The 21,247-nt window shown below is 30.7% G+C and overlaps 1 protein-coding gene across 5 annotated transcripts; it reads right to left on the minus strand.

The window, feature by feature from the left end:
- Positions 1-3,231: 3,231 nt before the first annotated feature.
- LOC126873176 (inositol hexakisphosphate and diphosphoinositol-pentakisphosphate kinase 2) lies at positions 3,232-21,229 on the minus strand. 5 transcript variants are annotated; one of them, XM_050633781.1, is made up of 30 exons: positions 21,050-21,229; positions 20,596-20,694; positions 20,189-20,296; positions 17,633-17,833; positions 17,431-17,571; positions 17,261-17,351; positions 17,036-17,190; positions 16,672-16,964; positions 16,395-16,589; positions 16,219-16,305; positions 15,968-16,156; positions 15,800-15,885; positions 15,605-15,727; positions 14,817-14,846; positions 13,850-14,084; positions 13,572-13,780; positions 13,287-13,513; positions 13,090-13,226; positions 11,839-11,953; positions 11,537-11,776; positions 11,330-11,446; positions 11,106-11,263; positions 10,870-11,018; positions 10,512-10,559; positions 7,025-8,539; positions 6,607-6,880; positions 6,356-6,447; positions 6,176-6,287; positions 5,742-6,107; positions 3,232-5,667 (listed from the first exon to the last, which is right to left on the minus strand). In XM_050633781.1, exons 2-30 carry the CDS (start codon positions 20,626-20,628, stop codon positions 5,211-5,213), a joined length of 6,183 nt encoding a protein of 2,060 aa, XP_050489738.1. In that variant the 5' UTR covers positions 20,629-20,694; positions 21,050-21,229; the 3' UTR covers positions 3,232-5,210. The 5 variants fall into 5 exon arrangements, with proteins under 5 accessions (XP_050489738.1, XP_050489736.1, XP_050489741.1 ...); XM_050633779.1 differs by having other exon boundaries at positions 15,590-15,727; positions 21,050-21,228; XM_050633784.1 differs by lacking the exon at positions 14,817-14,846 and having other exon boundaries at positions 7,025-7,246; positions 8,186-8,539; positions 15,590-15,727; positions 21,050-21,226.
- Positions 21,230-21,247: the final 18 nt, after the last annotated feature.

A 21,247-nucleotide genomic window follows, 5' to 3' on the forward strand; every position in this document is an offset into this window, starting at 1 on the left:
AAAATACAATTCATCCACTGATGATTAATGATTAGATTTGTTTTAAAATCACGAAAGACACAATTTTCTGCAAGTTAGGATATTACGATTTCTTTACGATCATTTCGAGACAAATTGCTCCACATATTGAGGTCGTAACAGGATCACTCAAAAGACCATGACAAAGTCTCCTCAGAAGGGTAACATATTGTTAAACCGAGGGTGTGTTCCCCCAAATTAATTAAATAGATATTAGCCGATTCACTTGACACTAAGTTCTCCCTTTGGACGCATATAAACATCCAGTGTGCTATCTGCGTGTCAAATCGCATTGTGTTTGCTTTAAGAGTTCGAGGGTGCATAAAGTTATTAATATTAAGCTACGAGCAAGCAGTCTTATTAAGATCATTCTCTCTTCTTTTTATTCTCTTACTGTCACTTTGTTATTGTTTGCATTTAAAAAAAATAATTTAGTCGCGTTCTTTACTTTTTTTTTTTTGACAATTTGAGAATTATTATCAAGCATATTTATTCATCTTCTAACACCCTTTTCTATATTTTAAAAATTTTTCCAGAATAATAAAAAAATAATAAGATAAGAAAAACACTTCTTAGAACTTGAACGATGAAAAATATAAAAGAAATTATTTCATAGTACGCTAAAAAGGAAAGGAATTTTATAAAAATTATATCAACTAAACACGATATGAAATATGCATTTTTAAATTTTATTTTGTATTTGTACATGCAGTAAGTATGCTACTTAAGAATGTCTTATAATAAATGCGATAAAATGCGAGAACGAGAAACGTATTAATTTATCTAACATATGATATATATCTTATAGGTTTGTATCCATTAACTGTGTCGGTGGATCTTTAATTCGAGTCTGGTAATATGCACTATATCCATAACTGCAAGCTGACGCTTTGGATCGATGCTCTGAGCGTCGGCGCTGAAATGCTTCATAACTGAATTTCGAAGCTTTTCTAGAATGAAGGATATTCGATATAATGTAAAATGAAAGGCAATTTACCCACCGTAAACACGTATTGGGATAAAATCAGTTAATTCAACAGAAACCATTAAAACAGATTAGTCAGTTACGTATTCTAAAAGTTTTTATTTTTTTATATTTTCATTTTTGATGAGTTCTAGTAAGTATGCAGCAGTTAAATGCTATAAATGATTATTTCTCATATTGAAAATATTAATTTTCTATTTAATCTAATTTAATTTAGACAAGTGTAATATTATTTTTCGAATACACTTAAATAACTCAAATAATCCAGTAATAATTGCATTATTACAAGAATTCTAATAAATTGACGTTTTCCTTTGTTTTTCAACAATTTGTAATGTTTTTAGATTATAACTTATAATATAATTTATAATATAAGACAGTAAATCATCCTAACTTTTCGTATGTTCTGATTTTATAAAAAATAACTGACAAATATGTGGGATGACGTAAAGGGTGTCAAAAATCAGATTTGGGTTCATCCCCTCGTGGTGCACGTGTTCGTTTGTGATCTAATTCTGATGCGATTCGAACAATGGATGCGCCTTCCGCAACAGGGTCACGCCATTGACAGCAATTACGTGATTTCGTTACAGAGATTTCCATCTTCTTGAATAACACGTCGCCATATACCTAATACGGATTTATCACAGGGTTTCACTAAAATAGGGAAAAATTCGAACAAAATCTGTTTCTTTGTGATATGATAAGACTTAGATTTTCAATGGACATGTAGTTACGAAATAAAAATAACAATATATAGATATGAATTTTCATTAAAATACTGCAGCATTCTATGCTGTATTACGCTTTATTTAGGTATATATAAAATTATAAACAAATGCAAACAATTAATTTCAAGAAATATTAAGATAAATATATGACTAATTTAATATAGAAAGCTATTAATTTGCAGCAAAATACTGCAATATGTAGTGTTACAACATTACGCAGGCATTATATCATATTGCATTTTATTTAGATATATATAAATTATAAATAAATTCGATGATTGACTTCGAGAAATAATAAGATAAATAAACGAATAGTTTAATATCATATTTATAGAAATCTTGGAAAAATTCTTAAAAGATTTTTAGAGAAATGTCGAGAAGATGTACACAATATAAAAAGTTAAAATAAAGAGATAAACTAATTTTATTATAAGAATATATAATTTTTTATACATAAAACGTTACATTAAATTATAATATCAAGTTATATAGTTAAAGTAAAAGGCGCCTTTTTTTGAATTCTTAAAAATATTTTTATGTCACGTGATCTCTTCTTTGATCAATCATAATCCTTGAGTAACTCCACGTACAATCATCTTTGAATTTTTTTTAAATTAATGTTCCAGTCGTGGTTAAATCACATCATTGTTATCATAATCGAAAATAAATTTGTTCGTACAATCTTTCTTGTATATCGTGCAATATAAAAAGGTACATGTTTAAAAAGGTAATAAATCTATTTTTCACGTTATCCAATTAGAATTTGTCACTTTCTCGGGAAAAGATGTACATAAGTTGAAAGTATCTCTGCTATTTCGCGAGAAATATAGTATAGATTTCTCACATTGAAGTGTATTTTTCTTTTATATATACATTTGCAAAAATTGGAACATAAATACATTTTATAACTTTATTAATTTATTTATTAATAATGCGAAACAAATCACGATCGCCAAACTTTGTTTAGTCAATCATATTTGATCTTTTACTTTTTAATTTCAAATTTCTTTTAGTTAAAAGCGTCTTGTTCGATAAAAAGAAAAGTTGAGATAAATCTATGTTTCGCATTATTTGTTTAAACAAATTAGTAACAGTTATATGGATAGCAAAAAATTGTTAAACTATATTTACCATTCATTCATTTACAGAGATAATCACCGATTTAAATAACAACGCATTCTTCTTATCTATATGGAATTTGGAAAATATATATTTCTATTCAACATTTAATACATTTTTTGCTGAATAAGAAAGTAAGAAAACACGTTAAATTGTAATAAAAATTTGCTAACGTATTTAGTTTTTGATATTTATATCACAAAATTGAATACATACACACATAAGTAAAAATTTTCAATCAATTAAATGATTAAATTTTAATTAAACATTTTATCGCTGTAAATAATGATAAATCATTATCACGAATAATATTATGTCTATTAACATTTACTGATAAGGAGACAAAATCTGATAACATTCTTAATAAAATTAGATAAATTCCATTTTTAACTTTTTTTATTGTAATCTGTCATTTCTTACATATACATTTATGTTTTACATTTCCTTCTTTACAACTATGATGGTGTCAATGAATATGTCATTAATAATTGTATCATTGCACTGGTACTGGTGATAGAGATCACAGGATAAAATATTTAACATTAACTTTTATTTCTTGTATAATAATGAATGCTTTACTTTAGAACATAATTTTTTATATATCGAAAGAAAATTATATATGTTAAGCAAAAGGTACAAATATCCTACCACAACTATTTCTTTACAACATCTTGCAAATTCTCTACAAATTAGTGAATGCTTAATTCTGTAACTGTATCTATCTACTAAAACATATTTATATATATAGAAACGTTTCTTCACTAAAGTACATTTTGCACAATATGGTTTCTAAAATGTCATAAAATGAATCACATCTACAAAAATCAGCTAATTTATATTTGCAAGAATCACAAAGTATAAGCCTTTTAACTTTATCACTATAAATAATATTGTTACAAGAATATTAAACATGATTTCATATATTCTTCCTAAAAGATTTTGAATTTAATTCACTTATTGGTAAATTAGAAATATTATCTACTGCAAAGACAGAAAAAATTGAAAAAAGAAATAAAGAATAAATTCCTATTCTTTCCAGGATGAAATAAATAGTTTATGTGATAAACTAGTACATCCTCTATAGCCATATGTGTGATGGTTTTATTCCTAATGTTAGAACTATAAAATCAGTTAGGAACATAATAAGATTGATTGAAAATAGCACCTTGCATATTTGGAATTGATATAAAACCACATTTATATTTATATAACTTTAGCTTGTATAGCTTTTTAATAAGAAACATTCTAAAACCACTTATAAGAAAGGTAGCATATATCCTCTATCAGATTAATCTGTAAGGCATTTACATCAATTCTTGAAATGAGCATATTTTGTTATAGAGCAATTATTGTTTAATTATTGTAATTTGAGTTAATGTTTGATAATTCATAGCATTTGTATATTCATAGAAATTTTCTGATAATAATTTTATATTATATCCCCGTAAAATAAAAGAAAATTAATATTAAAGTCTAATAGTGGTACTTTTGAATAAATATATAAGGTACTTGTTCTTGAGTCTAAAGAAACAATTTCATGAGAAGTACATGTCATGTGTTATTTGTATTAGTAATACTATGTTTATAAGATCAAAGAAGAATAATACCATTTAATATGAAAGGAAATTTTAAACCTTTTTCCTCTCATGTATTTAGTTTAGCAAATGAGGTATATTTTGAACTTGTTGAGTCATAGGAGATCTACATATGTTTCATATTCGATTATTAAAAATCTCGTAATTTGTATATGCCAAATATTTTCTTGAGGCAAATTTCTAATGCTTTTCTCTTTTTGACTCAAATTCATTTTGCCTTATATTCTAATACATTATTAACATTGGACATATATTATCTACAAAAATACTATTATACCATTACATACAAGCGTCAATTCAAAAATAATTTAATATAGATACAATCTGGTAAGTACATTATTAACATAGAGAAATGCTATTAACGTTGCTTTAACTTTAATAATATTTCCTCTTAATAAGCAATTCTTAACTCGTCTTTTTAAAATAATGCTCCGGTATGTTCACATATTGGAAAAATTTCTTAATGTTTGCACCTTTATCATGTTATGCACGCCTTAAGTATTCCTAACAATCTTAACGAATGTAAAAAAAAAAAATACCAAAAAATGTATACAATTTTGTGCCAGAAAACAAAATGCAAAAAATTTTCTCTTCATAAAATTTTATCAACATAACCAGTATTTAACTCATGCAATACCAATTTTGATTTGCTCATAACAATAAACGTTTCAACAATTTCATATGCAGTATCTTATTCGTTATATTAAGGAAATGGACTTAATAAATAAAATAACTCTGGTAATCTTTGAAAAAGTAATACTCTTAAAGGTCAGGTTCTTCTTTTTTTTCACCTTGAACATTAAAACCTATTGTCACGCTAGAGTTACCTGTCATGCTACTTGCTACAGTCAGAATTGGCTCCTCTGCCTTCATTTCTATGGAGCAAGGATCTTTTGATTCCATCATGCTCTGCTTCCAATTCTCCAAATCTTTATCTGACATATTTGAAAGAGAGCTTATCTTTGAAGTACATTTGTAGCTGTAATTTGATTCTTGCTTCTGTGTAGGAGTTTTTGGCATAGAAACACTCTGAGATCGAGAAAAATTCTTCTTCTTCTGTTGCTCTTGCATAACATCAGTACCATCTTTACTTTTTTGTATTTTTTCTATATTAAAAGATTCAGTTTTCATAGAAGCAGGTGATTTTGTCTTGTCTATATTATCTGCTTCTTTAATCCTGACGTCTTCATCTGATATTTCCATGCTTTCAACAAGGAATCTATTGTAGAAGAGATAGTAAAGTAGAATAATCAACTTCATTCATTTTTTTTTAATTTTAAAACAAAAACTTACCTTCCAATTTTCTTATAGCCACTACTAGATTTTGTGCTTGGATATTCTTTCTGTTCAAATATTTGTTTCACATCTTGCTTTTTTTGCTCTTCAGTTTGTTTTAAAGTTATGGTATGGTCCTCATCATCATCCATATTGTCAACCGGAAGATCATCAGTACGCATGATCTTTTGTAAATTAGAATTGAAGCCTGCTCCAAAACTACAGTTTCGTATTTGACCATCTTCATTGCTATAATAATCTGTATATGATACACTACCACGAGCCTCTCTGTGCTCTTGATCAATATTTATACAAAATTCGTTAAAATCCACATCCAAGCAGGGAGTTGTAGAAAATTTAGGACCCACATTAAACGATTGAGCTCTATAAAAAAACAAAAGAATATAATTCTTAAATATAATACAATCTTTTTAATATTAAATATTAATTACCCGTCATTGCTGATTAAGCTTATAGACATACTGCATTCTCCTGTTGAAGTCGGTGCAGGAGATGAGGGTTCAGAAGAGAGAAATGATTGTGGTTCACTGCTCCATCCAGTACCTAAATTACACGTTAATTCATTATTAAAGAACAAAATTAAAATAATAATATGAATAAGCGACACTCACTATTAGGGCTGGTTGGCGACAATTGATTTCTTATGTCACAAGATTCTCCATCGTTCGAAGGTTTATACTGTATGGGTGTTGGCGTGATGTACCTAAGAAGAGAATCAATGTCTGCATCTCTAACGAAAAGTATGCAATCGTCGTAATTAGAAAGAACGAGAAACAAGGTACCAGAGAAGTCAGTGCAACTCTCCTTAATAAAAACACTTTGATATATATGAGAAAAAAAAAGAAAAGAACTCAATACTCACAAGGATGGTTTACTTAATTTCTTACGGTACCTGACAGCTTCCAGGTCGGAAGAGTGGTACTCGCGACTGACTCCTCCAATATTGATATTTTGGTTAACCGATTCGTGTGTTGATCCACCAGGTGAAGGATACTTTGGAGGCGAAGAAGCGGGTGTTCGAAACAGAGGTGCACTGGTCATCATTTCCAAAAAGGAATCCAATTGACGTAACGACAATGCATTGTGAAGAGTTTCCAAAGGTCTTATTGGCGGTACACCACCAAAACCTTCTATTGCTAATAAGCACAAAATTGAATTAGTTCCACGAATAAAAATACTGTTATATATGCTAACGATAAATGCCAAAAGAAGTAAAAACCTAAGACATATTTTATGGCAAAAGGCAATAATGAAGAAGAAGAAAAGAAATTGAGGCTCACCAGCAACAGCAGAGGCATGAGGTGGTACCATATCCTTGAGATTTGGCGCACTGGAGGATCCACTGATAACAGCTGTGCTGAACAAACTGTTTGCTGATCCAGTCAACTTCTTGTTGACGTTGTAGCCCAACAGCTTGAAATAACTCATCTGTCCGGAGATACTGTGACGGTGGCGCCTTGCTGTGCAGGTAGGGTCAGGTTGAATGATCGAAGGTCGTGTGTCTGGAGATGAGAAGGATCGTTGAGGCTGGAGTCGGGAGAACGGTTCACGTGGACTCTTGGAGCGATAGTAATACTTGCGAGGAATCTCGTGATCGTCGTGAACATCATTACCGTGCGCAGGGGACATATGATAAAGCATACTACTATGATTTGGTATATGTACCAGGCTATCGTGCCACTGGAAATTCACATTGGGACAAGACCAGCATCTGCACATTTTTGAACAATCGGTAACTTCACCATTTTCGTCTGAACAAACGGAATCAACACAAGAAAAGTCACCAGGTCTCACATTGGGACAGGATAACTTCCTGAATGGTACACGTGTATTCCCAATTACACTATCACTATTCAATTTTCGTCTCATTATATTCTTATCAAACCTCCACTTTTCTTTTTCCTTAAACAGCATCCATTCACTGCGATCGTGACCCCTTGACTGATGTTTGTATATGACACAATGATCGACCTTTGACTCTAAACAAGGAGCAGCACTCTGTCTCTCAGGAAACACAAGAAGCCTATTCTTTAGATATACAAAGGGTAAATCAGGATGATCTAGTCCGGTGATTCCTCTGTGACACCCATAGCTATCATTGAAAGAAACACTACGAGGAAAACGACTGGGTACATCCTGGAGGCTCGAATAACAAGAACAATTGAAAAACTTATGTGAGAGCGAGCGTGCAAAGTAGATATCAAAGTTGAAACGCTCGACAGGCGGTAGATCTCTGCTTCTCAAAATCAGCTCCGAGACATTACAATTATAACAAAGACATTTAGGTACGTAAGGTGACAATGAACGAGAACGTTTGTCTAGTTTGATCCGTCCCGCGGATGTCACTGTCTTTGGGGTTCTTTCGTGCAAGGATAACGAAAAAAGGGATCGCTTTAACCACGGATAGCTTAGTGGCGGTTTCGAGGAATCGATCAACTCACCGCTACGCTCAATCCCAGGAAGAATCGTCTCTGAATTAGAACGTCCGTATTTCTTACTCTGAGTAGGTGGATCGAAATCGTAAGACTGTTCGAGATCGATATTGAAAAACGAAGAACGAATCGTAGGGATTGGTAACACTATATCCGTCACATCACAGCTCCGGCTGTTCGGTGAGATTAGAGGAGATGTGTGCAAAGTCACCAAGGGTGTCGATCTCAAAGTGGAGGTTTTTATCGAAGGAACTGGAAACTCCGGTGAACTAAAGGAGTGTGGCAGGCTGAATTTTTCCGTTGGCACGTTCAACAAAACCTGGCCAGATCTCTCTAAGTAGCGTTGCTCTGTTACATGCTTCTCTGTGTAGGGTGTTGCATGCGTAATTTCGTGAATGATTCAAAAGAGAGAATGGTGCAGTTAAAATGAACGTATGATAACGATGTAATAGTGGGATCAGGGTACAAAGGAGGGAAAGAAAAGAAAAGAAATAGACGATTAAATAAACCCATCACCGAAAAAATCAAAGTAACATTGGTAAGAACCTTTGGTCACGTCGTCGATGCTTGAAATTAAAACATGTCGAAGTCGTTTTATCGTCACTGTATAATAAAAGAATTGATACTTGGGATTTGCAAAAATTGTATATTCAAACAACAATTTTTAAATGAGTACTTTAAAGATAATAGTGAAATATGAGAAACTTTTAAATAGTTCACATTGTAATAGCCTATGGACTTAGAATCAGAGATGCTAATGCAATTGGATTTCGTTGAAGACGACGTTACCAATGAAGGAATAAAATAACTGAAATACACAGGAAAAAGACGACATATACTTCAATTTACTTGTGTTTAGAAGGCGCGAATTTGGTTAATGTTACACACCCATGGCACACGATAGCCATGCAACCAGTAAGCCAACCAAACAACAATTTAAGTTTATGAACATTTTATTGATAGTTAGTTAATATGATTATGGTTTTATGCAATAACAACGATCAAAGATTGTAAAAAATTTAGTAGTAGTTGTTGTATTTCATACATAAAACTGGTATTCAAACATGCAATTGATAATTATAAAATTTTTAATTTCTATTAGAAATTGATTTGTTTAAATAGAAATATGAAAATTAAATTTTATTTGCTTGTATGTGCTTAGAATTTCTAACATCAATGGGTCGGTAAAGTAACATTTTAATGGTGACAAAAAAAAGAAAAAAAATAATAAAAATCATCCTACTAAGAAATACAAATATTTAATTATCTTTGTAAAACAGAAACTAATACCAAATCAAAAACCTCTCTTTTTTTAATTTGTATGTTGGTATGAAAGTATTACATACATGTGATCCATATTCATTCATATAAAAATTATATTTCTAAAAATGCAATATGAATAGTAAATAAAGCATAAAAGTGAATGATAAAGAACAAAAATGTAATGTAATCACATATTAATGGATATGAATGAAACGGCTGCAGTATGATTTTAGAAAATAACTAAGCACTAGTAAATTGTGAATCTTAATGGAACAATGACTTAGGAATGAAGGAATTAGGATAACGACTGAATAAGTTACACCATTTGTTAATATGTAACCCAAGCAGTCGTCCATAAAAATTAGTTGGCTTCCACGCGCACAACTATCGCAGAGCAAAGAGTTATTTCAACTGAATTTTCCTATTTCCATCTAACATCGTGTCCGTTTGTTAAATTCCATTAGCTAAGCTCTCATTTGTACAATGTGGTTTTAATTGGATATTTATCCAACATCTATTTATCCATTGAGGTATCAAAATTTAATCTTTGGTAAGAATTTTACAGTGTTACAATACTTACAACAAAAAGTAAACTTCGCTTGTAGGCTCTATTGCACACAAAACTGAATATAATACAAAAGAAGATGGTACATGTAGTATAATGCAACATTAAGGATTAGACATGATACTGAAGACTATTCTACGGAAAATTATGCGTGTTTACTATTGATAGTAACTATAAGATAATGCTTTCTATAGAAGTATTGCAATACCAAGAAATATAAAGAATGCTTTATATTTTATGAAAGAATTAAAAGATGCAAATCACAGTGATCAGCAGCTACAAAAATTACTATCTCAAAAGCGAAGAATAATTTGAACAGTCAACTAAATAGTTAACATTTCTATGAAGATAACTAAATAAAAAAAGAAAAGAAAAAATTGTAAATCCTGATTGTATCAGGGTAATACAATATATTGAAAGTTTAGATGCTATGGAAAACCTGTAATGATCACCTATGATAAGACAATGCATTATAACCTGCTGACGTTATTATAGGAACTAACATACCTTCTTTGTTGACAGCGTCCAAGCTCTGATACTGCAGCTTGTCCGCAGCTATAAAAAAAGACACGAAAAACACCAGCCTTTCTGATAAAATCTGACTGTTAATATTAACCATATGTACCCAAGAAGAAAGATGTTATTAATGAAATTAAGTGTTTACAATGTTCTTACAATACATTACTGTATTTTTAACAACATATTGTCAAGCTATCGTAACGTTTTACGACATTAATATTTACAAATGTCCTGTGTAACCTTTTTGTTAGAATTCACTTCCATGCATAATCAGAGAATATTACTATGGGCCTGTTATTATATATCAAACATGTACTATAATATTAAAGACCTAGACGTTACTTACCTTTCTCGGGCTTGTCCTGTCTTTGGTGATCATAACTGCGAGCACGTGGTTCAACAATTGTGCCTCTTTCTGCATCACGTCGCTGACGTTGACTTGCAGCTAACTGACTACCAAGTCTCGCTGCTTCATGACCGGCTACGGTTCTAGCACTAAATGTTGTACAATATTTTATAAAAGATCATCGATAGTTAGTTAATTTATAAAAAAAGATTCATTGAAAGTTTCATACTACATACCTTATTGGAATGGGCGCAGAACTCTGCAAAAAGCCACTATCAAATGGTTCATCCATCATGTTAGGATGTAAGTCCATCATATCAACTCCTCTACTGGTTGTTGGACTATCCATCATTGCATCTACAGTATCTGTTTCCATTGTTCGTGGAGGTGTTTCCTAAGTATTAAATAAAAAATGCTAATTTATTTATACTCTCTTTTGATTAAAAACATTTATACATACAGATTGCAATGGTGGATTCATAAAATCGTCTTCCAAAATTCCCAACTCTACATCTTCTTCCTCTATTCGAGTGCTACATTGTGAAATGGTATCTTGAGCAGAACCACCACTTTCACCCTGAAAATATAAAGTATGTATAGCTTTGTATTTCAAAATATTTCTTTGATCATGGGTAAAATAGAAGTATTAGCTATAAGATTTACTTACTACATTATGGCTACTCTCATTGCGTGAATGGGGTCTAAAACCTGGTCCTGGTGGTAAATTCTTTTGCACACAACAATTTACACCAGGACTGAAATGCAATTCAACGTGAAAACGTTCTTCGCTGCTAGGATCTTTAGTTGGATCTTCGTACAACATAACTACAATTTGAGACATGTAATTTAATTCCGAAACCATACTAACGTACTCCATAGCTCGACGCCATTGTTCATCTTTCATTACCTGTGTAATTAAAACATTAAAATGTGTTATACATTGCATAAAATAAATATGTAGATACATACATCAAGTAAACCACCATAACGTAAAACAGTCAACAAAGAATGTACGTGGCTTTCACTTGTAAAGTAAAGTCTTGTGCGTACATGCCGACCGGGACTAGAAACTCCATGGGAGTATCTAAAATTATAACAATTATCCATTACATTTTACCTTACATATATATATGTCGGAGATGAAAGGACATCGGAACCTTCCCTTTGGAATTTTGGGAAAATCCCTTAACACTTTAATCTAGATTCTACCATAGCCGTAATTAAGCAATTGTCGTCATTCAATCCGATTGTATTTGTTCGAGACTTGTGATAATGAGCTTGGGCTCGAGGCGACAACCAGTCGCCAAGCGTAGCCGCGGTCAAGGGATGAACGTTTTGTCTAACAAAGGTATGGAGTAATAGTATAGCTCTCCTTAAAAAGAAATAGTTGTAGCGGCACTCGACAGTAAACATTCCAACGGTTTCTGTCCCGTGGCTCGCCACACGCAAACCCTATTCTTAGGGTAAGATGATTACCAGATGTCGACGCATCTCCACAGTACATGTTCAGTTAGCCTGAGGACCCGTTACAAATCTTAAGATTTAGTTAACTAAAGTCCTTCAAACAGACAAACAGTCTTTGTCTCAACTACGGGAAGATAGGGGAAATCTATTTTTCTCACGAGCGACGCTTCCCGCTAGCAACTTTCCCTCAAGGGCGGCTAGCATCCTTCTCTAACCACCAACATGGAAATTGACCAATTAACAGTAACGTCAACTTCCCTCACTTTCCGAACGAAGGCATCTCTCCACGAATCCGATAATCTCGTGTCCCTAGACACACCCCATCATAGTTTTCCTCTGCAGCATCATCGTGACGGAAAGTCATTCTCTCGTGAGGTCGCATTAGCGAGTTACATAGCGTCTTTGCGCTCGGTGGATATTCTATGTTTTAACAAAGAGTTAGTTCAGTAATACTTGTACCGTAGACAAGAAAATTGGGTACAACTTGGACTTTGGAAGAAAGTGCATTTTGTTATCCCGTTGACCGCGGATTCGTTATTGAACCTAGGATCATTGTCATTAGGCATCTCGAGTATCTAATTATCAATATCTTCTCAATATCGTCAATATCTTCTCTATTGCATAACAACAATGTCTAATCCAAACGAAGATTCGTTTCACGTCCCTAACCCTAATCATAATGTGAACCCGACATATATATATCATATATTGCACACATTATACCTCATATATGACACACACAAATGTTTAATTTACCTCGGATTGAGTCTATTAACTGTTTCTTCTCCAGTTTCTTCGATATTTCTCTGCAAATCTGCTCTTATCTTTTTTAAAAGAGGAGTGCAAATACCTTGGCCTATGGTGAGCTTCTCTTGCACTGTTAATCCATATTCCTATAAAAATTTTTAATTAAAGTACTTTTTTAAAGAGATAAAATTTATTGAAATTCTCACCTGTGGTATCACTATATCTGCCAGATACTTAGAATAAATGTACAATTCCTCCGCGTGTTCGAATTGCAACGTATGGTTGTTATGTTGTAAATCATACTTTATACAATCATAAATATCCGGGATTTTCGATATGTCGAACCTCTTATTTTTGGTACAGAAATCCTTCTCAATCTTTCCCCATCGACGACCCATTAATTCCCACGTTTCACCATGATAAAGAATTGCATCTAAATATATTAGATAGATAAATATAATTTCACAATAAGATTATATATCACATCATACCTTTGGTTTTAGGATCATCTTTCTTAATACGAACAATGTCCATTAATTTTTGAATCAAAGTATGAACATGCTGGCAGCAACGAACAGGATTTTTAACAAAATCCATGGCTGCGTTAATGCTCAGTGCGTTACCAGGATTTATCTGTTCCCTGTCTTCACACGTAAATTCTCGATCTTGTTGTAATAATTCATGAAGTCGTGTTTTTACCCTATAAAAATATATCGTTAGAATTTACTCAAAATTCTACAACAATTCTTTTGTAAATTGCCTTACATACATATTTTGGTATTTACTGCTATCGCAATCATTGTCCAATAGACCATTAGTATTAGCACTCTTCACCATCTGCACTAATATTGGCGTTAATTCACCCTCTAATGCGAGTAAACCTTTTGCAAAGGCTGCTGCTGTCATTTGAACTCTTCCTTCATCACTTGCATAGATCTTTAAGTCATGTCGAAATGTTGAATGAAGTCTAAGTAACCCTAAACCTTGTGCACCAGCATAGTCACCTATATATGTATAAAAATACTTCAGAAGAACAAAATGTAATAAATACAAAATATATCTTTCATTTTCAATAAACATAAAGTACATATGAGATTTCATTGAATGATCTATGTTCTGGTAAAAGGATCATGAAAGATTGGTACAAAAATCGCTGATCGTACATCAATGTACTTACATCTAGAAAAGTCTAATTAAATGTATATACATGATTTTTTTGAGATGTTACATATTATTCATGTTACTGTTCTTTTAAATAATGCCATCAAAATTATTCTATATTAATATTTATCTTTGATTTTCTTAAAGTGAAAATGTAGTTAAAACTACAATAGAAAATGAAGCAATATATATAAATTTGCAACATATATGTATGTGTGCATAAGTGTATGTATATGTCTTTTAGGCATTACTGCATGGATGACAAGATGTATGAAACCTATTGAAAAAAAAAGATAGAACATATAAACATTTAAGGCCACAAACTAAATAAAAGCAACTATCCTTAAACTGTCAAGTGTTTCATTGCAATAAAGTGGAACACACTGAATTAGCATAGAAACAGCATTTTCTTTTACGTTTAACAATTTTTGTACGATCTTCGCACAAAAATCTGCAAAATAGCAAGAATTTTCTAACAAGAACATATTGATAGAATTTCTAAATTACTATTTCTATGCATCTATAACACTACACATAGAACTACAAAAAAGCATTGATTCAGAATAAAAAGTTACCGTGATTTGGTAACATCTCTGAGTCTTCCTCTGAAATAATATTTGGAATTATCCATGAATCAAAGATTTTCGTAAAGGTATAAGATATTTGCTATCCTTTAACCAAAACGAAATCATCGATAGTTTAATTAAAAGCTTGAAATTTAACATTTGCTTTTACGCTCTTATTTTTAAATAAAAAACAAGTTACATGTTAACATATCCAACTGCCTAATGCATACATACGAGTTTTATTTCGGTTAAATTGTCTGAAGTGCGTATATATATATACATATACAGGGTCATTGGTAACTGGTGGTACAAGCGGAAAGGGGGTGATTCTACGCGAAAAAAGAAGTCGAAAATATAGAATAAAAATTTTTTTTTTTAATTTTTCCATCGAGATAACGATCTACAGTGAGATCCGTTATAACGAGACGTGATAAAGTGCACGCGTACCGGGCGAAAATTCAAAGTCGATTTTCTCGAAAACAAAGCCTCAAACGAAAAATTTTTATTCTATATTTTCAACTTCTTTTTTCGCGTAGAATCACCCCCTTTCCGCTTGTACCACCAGTTACCAATGACCCTGTATACATACATATGTATATGTACTGTGCAAGATAAATAGCAATATATGTATTATGCATACGCTCAATTGAGCAGTCCAGATAAATGATAGGTCCAGCCGGAGTTCAGCCAACATAAGAGACTTATTAAATAAAAAATCTTATTATAAAGTATAAATTAACTCAAGAGTGAGCATGATAAGCGTATGAACATAAGATACGAACCACTAAGGTGTCTACCTTGACCACCAGGATACATGCAGCGAAATATTCTTCCTAACTCCTCTGCCTGAATACGGCCGGCTGGTGTTAGTTCTCCACCCCATTTTAATATCAATACAAGGGAAGGTTCTCCAAGTCGATCTAATAAAAATATGTGATTTACAAATAATAGACATCTATATTACATGGATATAATATTCTATGCTTTGATACCATCATCTGATGAACTTCCTCTTGGTCGGCCTCTTGGTTGATATTTCATTTGTACCTTGCGATTTATCCCTGAGAAATGACCGTACCTGAAAAATATGTTACATATAGTCAAAGTTAATATTCGTAATTAAATAAAAGATTATATATAAAAAAACATTGTTTACACACATTTCTAAGACGCTTTTCAATTGTTCTAATTTTCCTTGTTTTTCTTCCAATTCAGGTCCAGCAGCACGATGTTGTATTTCAGCTAATAAACTACGTGCGGTATCCAATATTTCTTGCAATTGCTTAGGCCTCTTTAATTTAATATGACCATGCTTGTAGCCGTCGTATTTTGCGAATATCTCGAAAAATCTGTATGGAATAGAATATGTGAGATATTGTTCTTCATATATACCTTCAAGAAATACACTTACTTCGGGTGACGAACTTCTACTTTCATTTTCTGTTTTGGCGTTCGATCTCCATGCCTTATAACAGCAACTACACATCGTAATTCCATCCTAAAGTAAATATAGAAGCATTGATATAATTATGATATTTAAAAATAATCTGAATATATTAGCATAATAAGAAAGTAAAATTTATTTACATTTTCCCAAATGTAGTAGGCACAATAGGCGGATCGTCCAATTGAAAAGGTACGCTCCATGGTATATGTAAAGTGGGTGCCAATTCTCTTAAAATCATATTTCCCAAAATCTTTGCGCAGTCATCATAATATTTGTTAGAATTCTTTACAAAACTAAACCCATTTACGTCACACACAAATGACTGCCCGTTTGCTCTAAAATATTACACATGATTAGTATAATAAAGAATGGATTATTACTTCTTTTAATCTCACTATATTTAAAATTTCAATATACCTAAGTAAATCAAAACCACAAACTGTTTGTTTAAAAGCTAAGCACACTTTTCTACTAATTAGCTTTTCAGCATTACTTAGTATAACCGGATAGCGAATTTCTTTCCCTTCTGAATCTCTTTCGACTTTACCATCCAATGCAGGGCTTTTTCTTGCCTCTGCGTGAGCATAATCTGGACCCACGGTATAAACCTTAACGTCTGTACCGTCGGTTGGCATAAAATCTTCGTATATGTAAGAACCTGTTTTACGAACTCGAGATTCTGGTGAATATACACTACTACGACTTCCAATCTGTAATATTATGAATTGAAATTTAACTATGCCAAGTAAAAAAAATTATTTTTGTTGAATTTACTATATACCTTCCTAAATAATCTTTGACTGCCTCCACCTGCAGATGTAGGATAATAAATGTAAATATTATGATCCTCTGCAGACACTGGTTTTTCCACAAACGGTTTGTTGAATGTAACACCATTAACTTCGACATGATCTTCTGATTCTACTAGTTCATGATCTGAAATGGATTTTCTGTCATAAATCTCCAATATAAAATTGGATCAATATAAATGATAAGCATCACATACGTTTTGGATCAGACGAGTCTCTATCCAGGACAGCATATCTCGGGATTTCAATACCTTCACTCTCTAAGATAGCATAGACTCTCCTACGATCCTATTAAATTGGTGTCATATAAAAAATAATATGTTTCATCACTCAGAATATTTGACAATATTTATCACGAATTACATACCTGAATATCATATTGCATGGGTAAATTATTGATGATAAACGGATTTCTAAGATTAGCATAATTTATAGCTTTATCAAGGGGAAAGCCTTTACTATGGAAGCTTATTAAACAATCAACAATTGGCCAATCTTCTACAGACTCCTGTAAATACATATTTTCATACATTATAATTGAAACATTAAATATTTTCTACTGCCATTACCTTCAAAATAACTTCTTCAGGAAATACTACTATTTTAATGTACTCAAATTCTTCCAATCTTGTTAAAATTTCCTTCATTGGTTTACTTTGTGATTTTTTTGCCATCGCACAGATTCCAACCAAAACTTGCTTCCCTTCTCCTTCCAAATCGCTTCCACCCATGCATCCATCATCATTGCTGCACCCGTCCGACAGTTCGGCCTAAGTGAAAGTTTATATTAATTGAAATTTGTTTTCTGACTTGATTATTATTCTTTTTGAATTGTTTTTGCTTTAATCTTACTATCTTTGTACTCACCTAATATCACATGAATTTAAAAGGAACTAATAATAATATACAAAATAAAACTAAAAAATGTATTAAATTTTTACTTATATGCAAAAATTTATAAAATGTTTATTAATAATTGTGTTAAATATTGCTCATCCAGTACATCTTTAAGCAGGATAAAAATCCAGTTTTGTCAGGAGTTTGTTTAGAATAGTTTTCAAACAATCTCGATTTATTATTCATTTCTAGATGATTACAATAAAATATAAAAAAGACACATGCATTACTTGCCTACATAAAAAAGGAAATATAAATTGAATACTAAATATAGTACTTTTACAAATGTATTGTATGTCTGGGTGATAAAAAAGTAGTAAAAGTTATTAGAATATCAAATGATTTGTCATTCTACATTTTTCAATAAGTTCAACTATCAATGACTGAAAATTATATAAACTTAATTATTACAATGATACATTTCTAAAACTGTCTAACAAAATTGTATTATTAATAAAGAGACTCAGCAAATTTTAATCATGTGTTAATAATTACATACAAAACAATCATCACAGTAGCACTCCATATCCAGATGTATATCTTCCATCTTAAAGGTAGATATAGAATTGATTTTTATCATTACGATAATACCATTTTTCAAGAAGCCACTAGTCTTTTAATTATATGCACTTCATACAATAGTAATTTTTTTCTTACATCACATTTTACAGATCAACACTCATTATAATATTATTTTTTACAGATAAATACAAATTGTATTCCCTATAATTTAATTTTTTGATATATTTTAAATTAAATGTTAGATTTATATTGCATCTTATCTTTTAAAATTGTGATAAGGAAGAAATTAACTTAAAATACTTTAACAATTAAGTATAAAATATTTTATCAGACCACTTATTAAGAGTTGATTAGAACATAATGAAAAGAAGCGTCTACTAGCTTGGAACTAGTTTGCAATTTGTTTAATGTTAACATTACTGAGCAATTGTGTGCTGAACTGAAAATAAATGGAAGCAAACTAATAAAGTACTCTTTGTTTAAAGATAAGAAAGAACTATATCTCTGGAAGAGATATATTTCATAAATCTATCTTGAAACAAGAAAATTTTTTCTGCATAAAGAGTAAGTGCTACAATGATCATATATAGACTTCAGCAAATAAAAACAATATGAAGACAATTTTTTATTCTGTTACATTAAATATTATGAATCTACTAACAGATAATAACTAAGAAATTAATTAGAAGAAACTCTACCATTATTTGCCAATATGGTTCTGCTTCATTATCACAATCGAAGATGTAAACATCAGGAATCGTGGTAGATGACAAAGGATTTGCATTTTCCATTACAAATTTAATTTCGAAGTACCATAAGCTAATAGCATAATTATATATAATGATAGCCTTAAAAAATTTGCACTAATATTAACATTAACATTAAATACTGAATCTTAGTTCAATAATTGAATATTTCACTATATAATATGTTTAATTCAGTTAATAATGATTAAACACTAAATACACTAAACAATATTAAATCAGATATTCCTCTTTAGACCATTATATTGTAGAACATCAATTGTTTAAATTAATTTACTAATTATAACAAACATACAGCTTATGCATTGTATATGCAACTATACAGCCAAGTACTAAGTCTTCTACCAATTTATTTTTAGACTATTAGAGTACCAAAGACTTTGTGAGTCATCAAGTTATTTAAAAGTAATTGAAACACTAATAAGTAATTAATGAATTCATTAATTTACACTTAGTGAAATATGTTTGTATGTACTGTTGAAAATAAACAAAATTATTAAAAATTCTAATTTCATATAAAATATGTCTTCCAAAAATATATATATATATATGATACATGCAGGTGCTGTATAGTATTGTATAAAACAATACTTTTTTTTAAACAAAACAGTTTTCTAACCTTTCTCACATATTGTTTACTAATTTAAAGTAAAATAGAGTTGGTATGCAAACATACAATATAGTTCTTAATTCACAATATCTGTTTCTGCTTGTCTCTACATCTTATTCTTTTATTGTCAAGTTAAATTAAATGAAATAAATAAATTCTAAAAAATCTTAGTACATAATCAATCTTATGCGAATTATGATGTAGATCAAAATCAAAATGTAAATTTATATTTTATATTACTGATAAAACTTATAATCTACTTAGGATTATCATTTTGATATTTTTTTGTTCTTTATATATGATATATTGCACATGGAAAAAGTATAACTTACTCTTTTTGATGAACGATATATAGAAGAAGCTACAGGACCCACAAGGGTTGGTTGTACAGTATTTAAATCCCCTACATAGAAAATTGGTCGGCTGGCACTCCGTAGACCCTATTGATTAATTATTATCCATCAAAAATTTATATTTCTGATATTTGATTACATAAAGAATTTATGATATACTATAAAACTTTAACAGTATATTTATTGTTTTAGATTAGTTTATAAGATTATGTGATCATTATTTTCCTAAAGCAAAATAAATTTAAAATTAAATAAAACAAATTTCACGTTAAATTTCTTCTAAAAGAATCTAGTTTATAATTGTTTCTTCTATTTTAGTAAAATATTAAAAGTTATAAAATTGTTAAAAATAATATCACAGAAATAAAAACTATTTCTCTGTTTACCTGATAACCATGTTCCAATTCAGTGTAAGACATGACAGAACAGGTTTCATTGAGGAAAATGAAACGGTTTCAGCTTGGACTTAGAGAATTCGCTGTGCCCTAAAAGGATTGTTATTAAACATAAACCAAAGATTCAAACGAATGTCATTATTCAAAAACTTGAACAATTATTTTCATATAATAATTAAAAAACAACGTAACAAACTATTATAATTATTGTAATTAATATTTTGTGTATGCATAATTGTCACACTAAGAAAAAGTAACCTTGACGATCAAATATTTCTATATTTTTTACAATAATTCAAATTTAATCAATTTACAATAAAATTAAACCAATACAATCATGACTTAAAATAAATAAAGCTAAGTATGATTTAATTCTAGACAATGTTGCGACTTATTTTGTTTCCTTCTTTTTCAATGTAACATCGATGATTTCAATTAAACTCACTAATATTAATTTCGAATGGATCTAAAAATTCGACGATAAAGACAACAATGCAGATTTAATAAACAATATTGGATCTCTAGGTAATTAAAAATTTCCACTTTAATATCCTTCAATTTTCGGACATCTTGTCAAACTTAAATCTCGATCTCTCGTATCGTTCAGAAATCGCTCATCCGATTAACTATACGTATGTATAAA

The sequence above is a fragment of the Bombus huntii genome, chromosome 14 (assembly GCF_024542735.1).
Source record: "Bombus huntii isolate Logan2020A chromosome 14, iyBomHunt1.1, whole genome shotgun sequence".
Lineage (NCBI taxonomy): Eukaryota > Metazoa > Arthropoda > Insecta > Hymenoptera > Apidae > Bombus > Bombus huntii.

Bases quoted from the DNA above. Each gene is read 5' to 3' on its own strand.
- LOC126873176 (XM_050633779.1), bottom strand. From the start codon at position 20,628: ATGTCTTACACTGAATTGGAACATGGTTATCAG. The intron at 16,306-16,394 runs GTAAATAAATTT...TATTTACTTTAG, and splicing joins CCTACTACATTTGGGAAAAT to GATGGAATTACGATGTGTAG. The intron at 6,288-6,355 runs GTGAGTGTCGCT...CGTGTAATTTAG, and splicing joins GTCGCCAACCAGCCCTAATA to GTACTGGATGGAGCAGTGAA.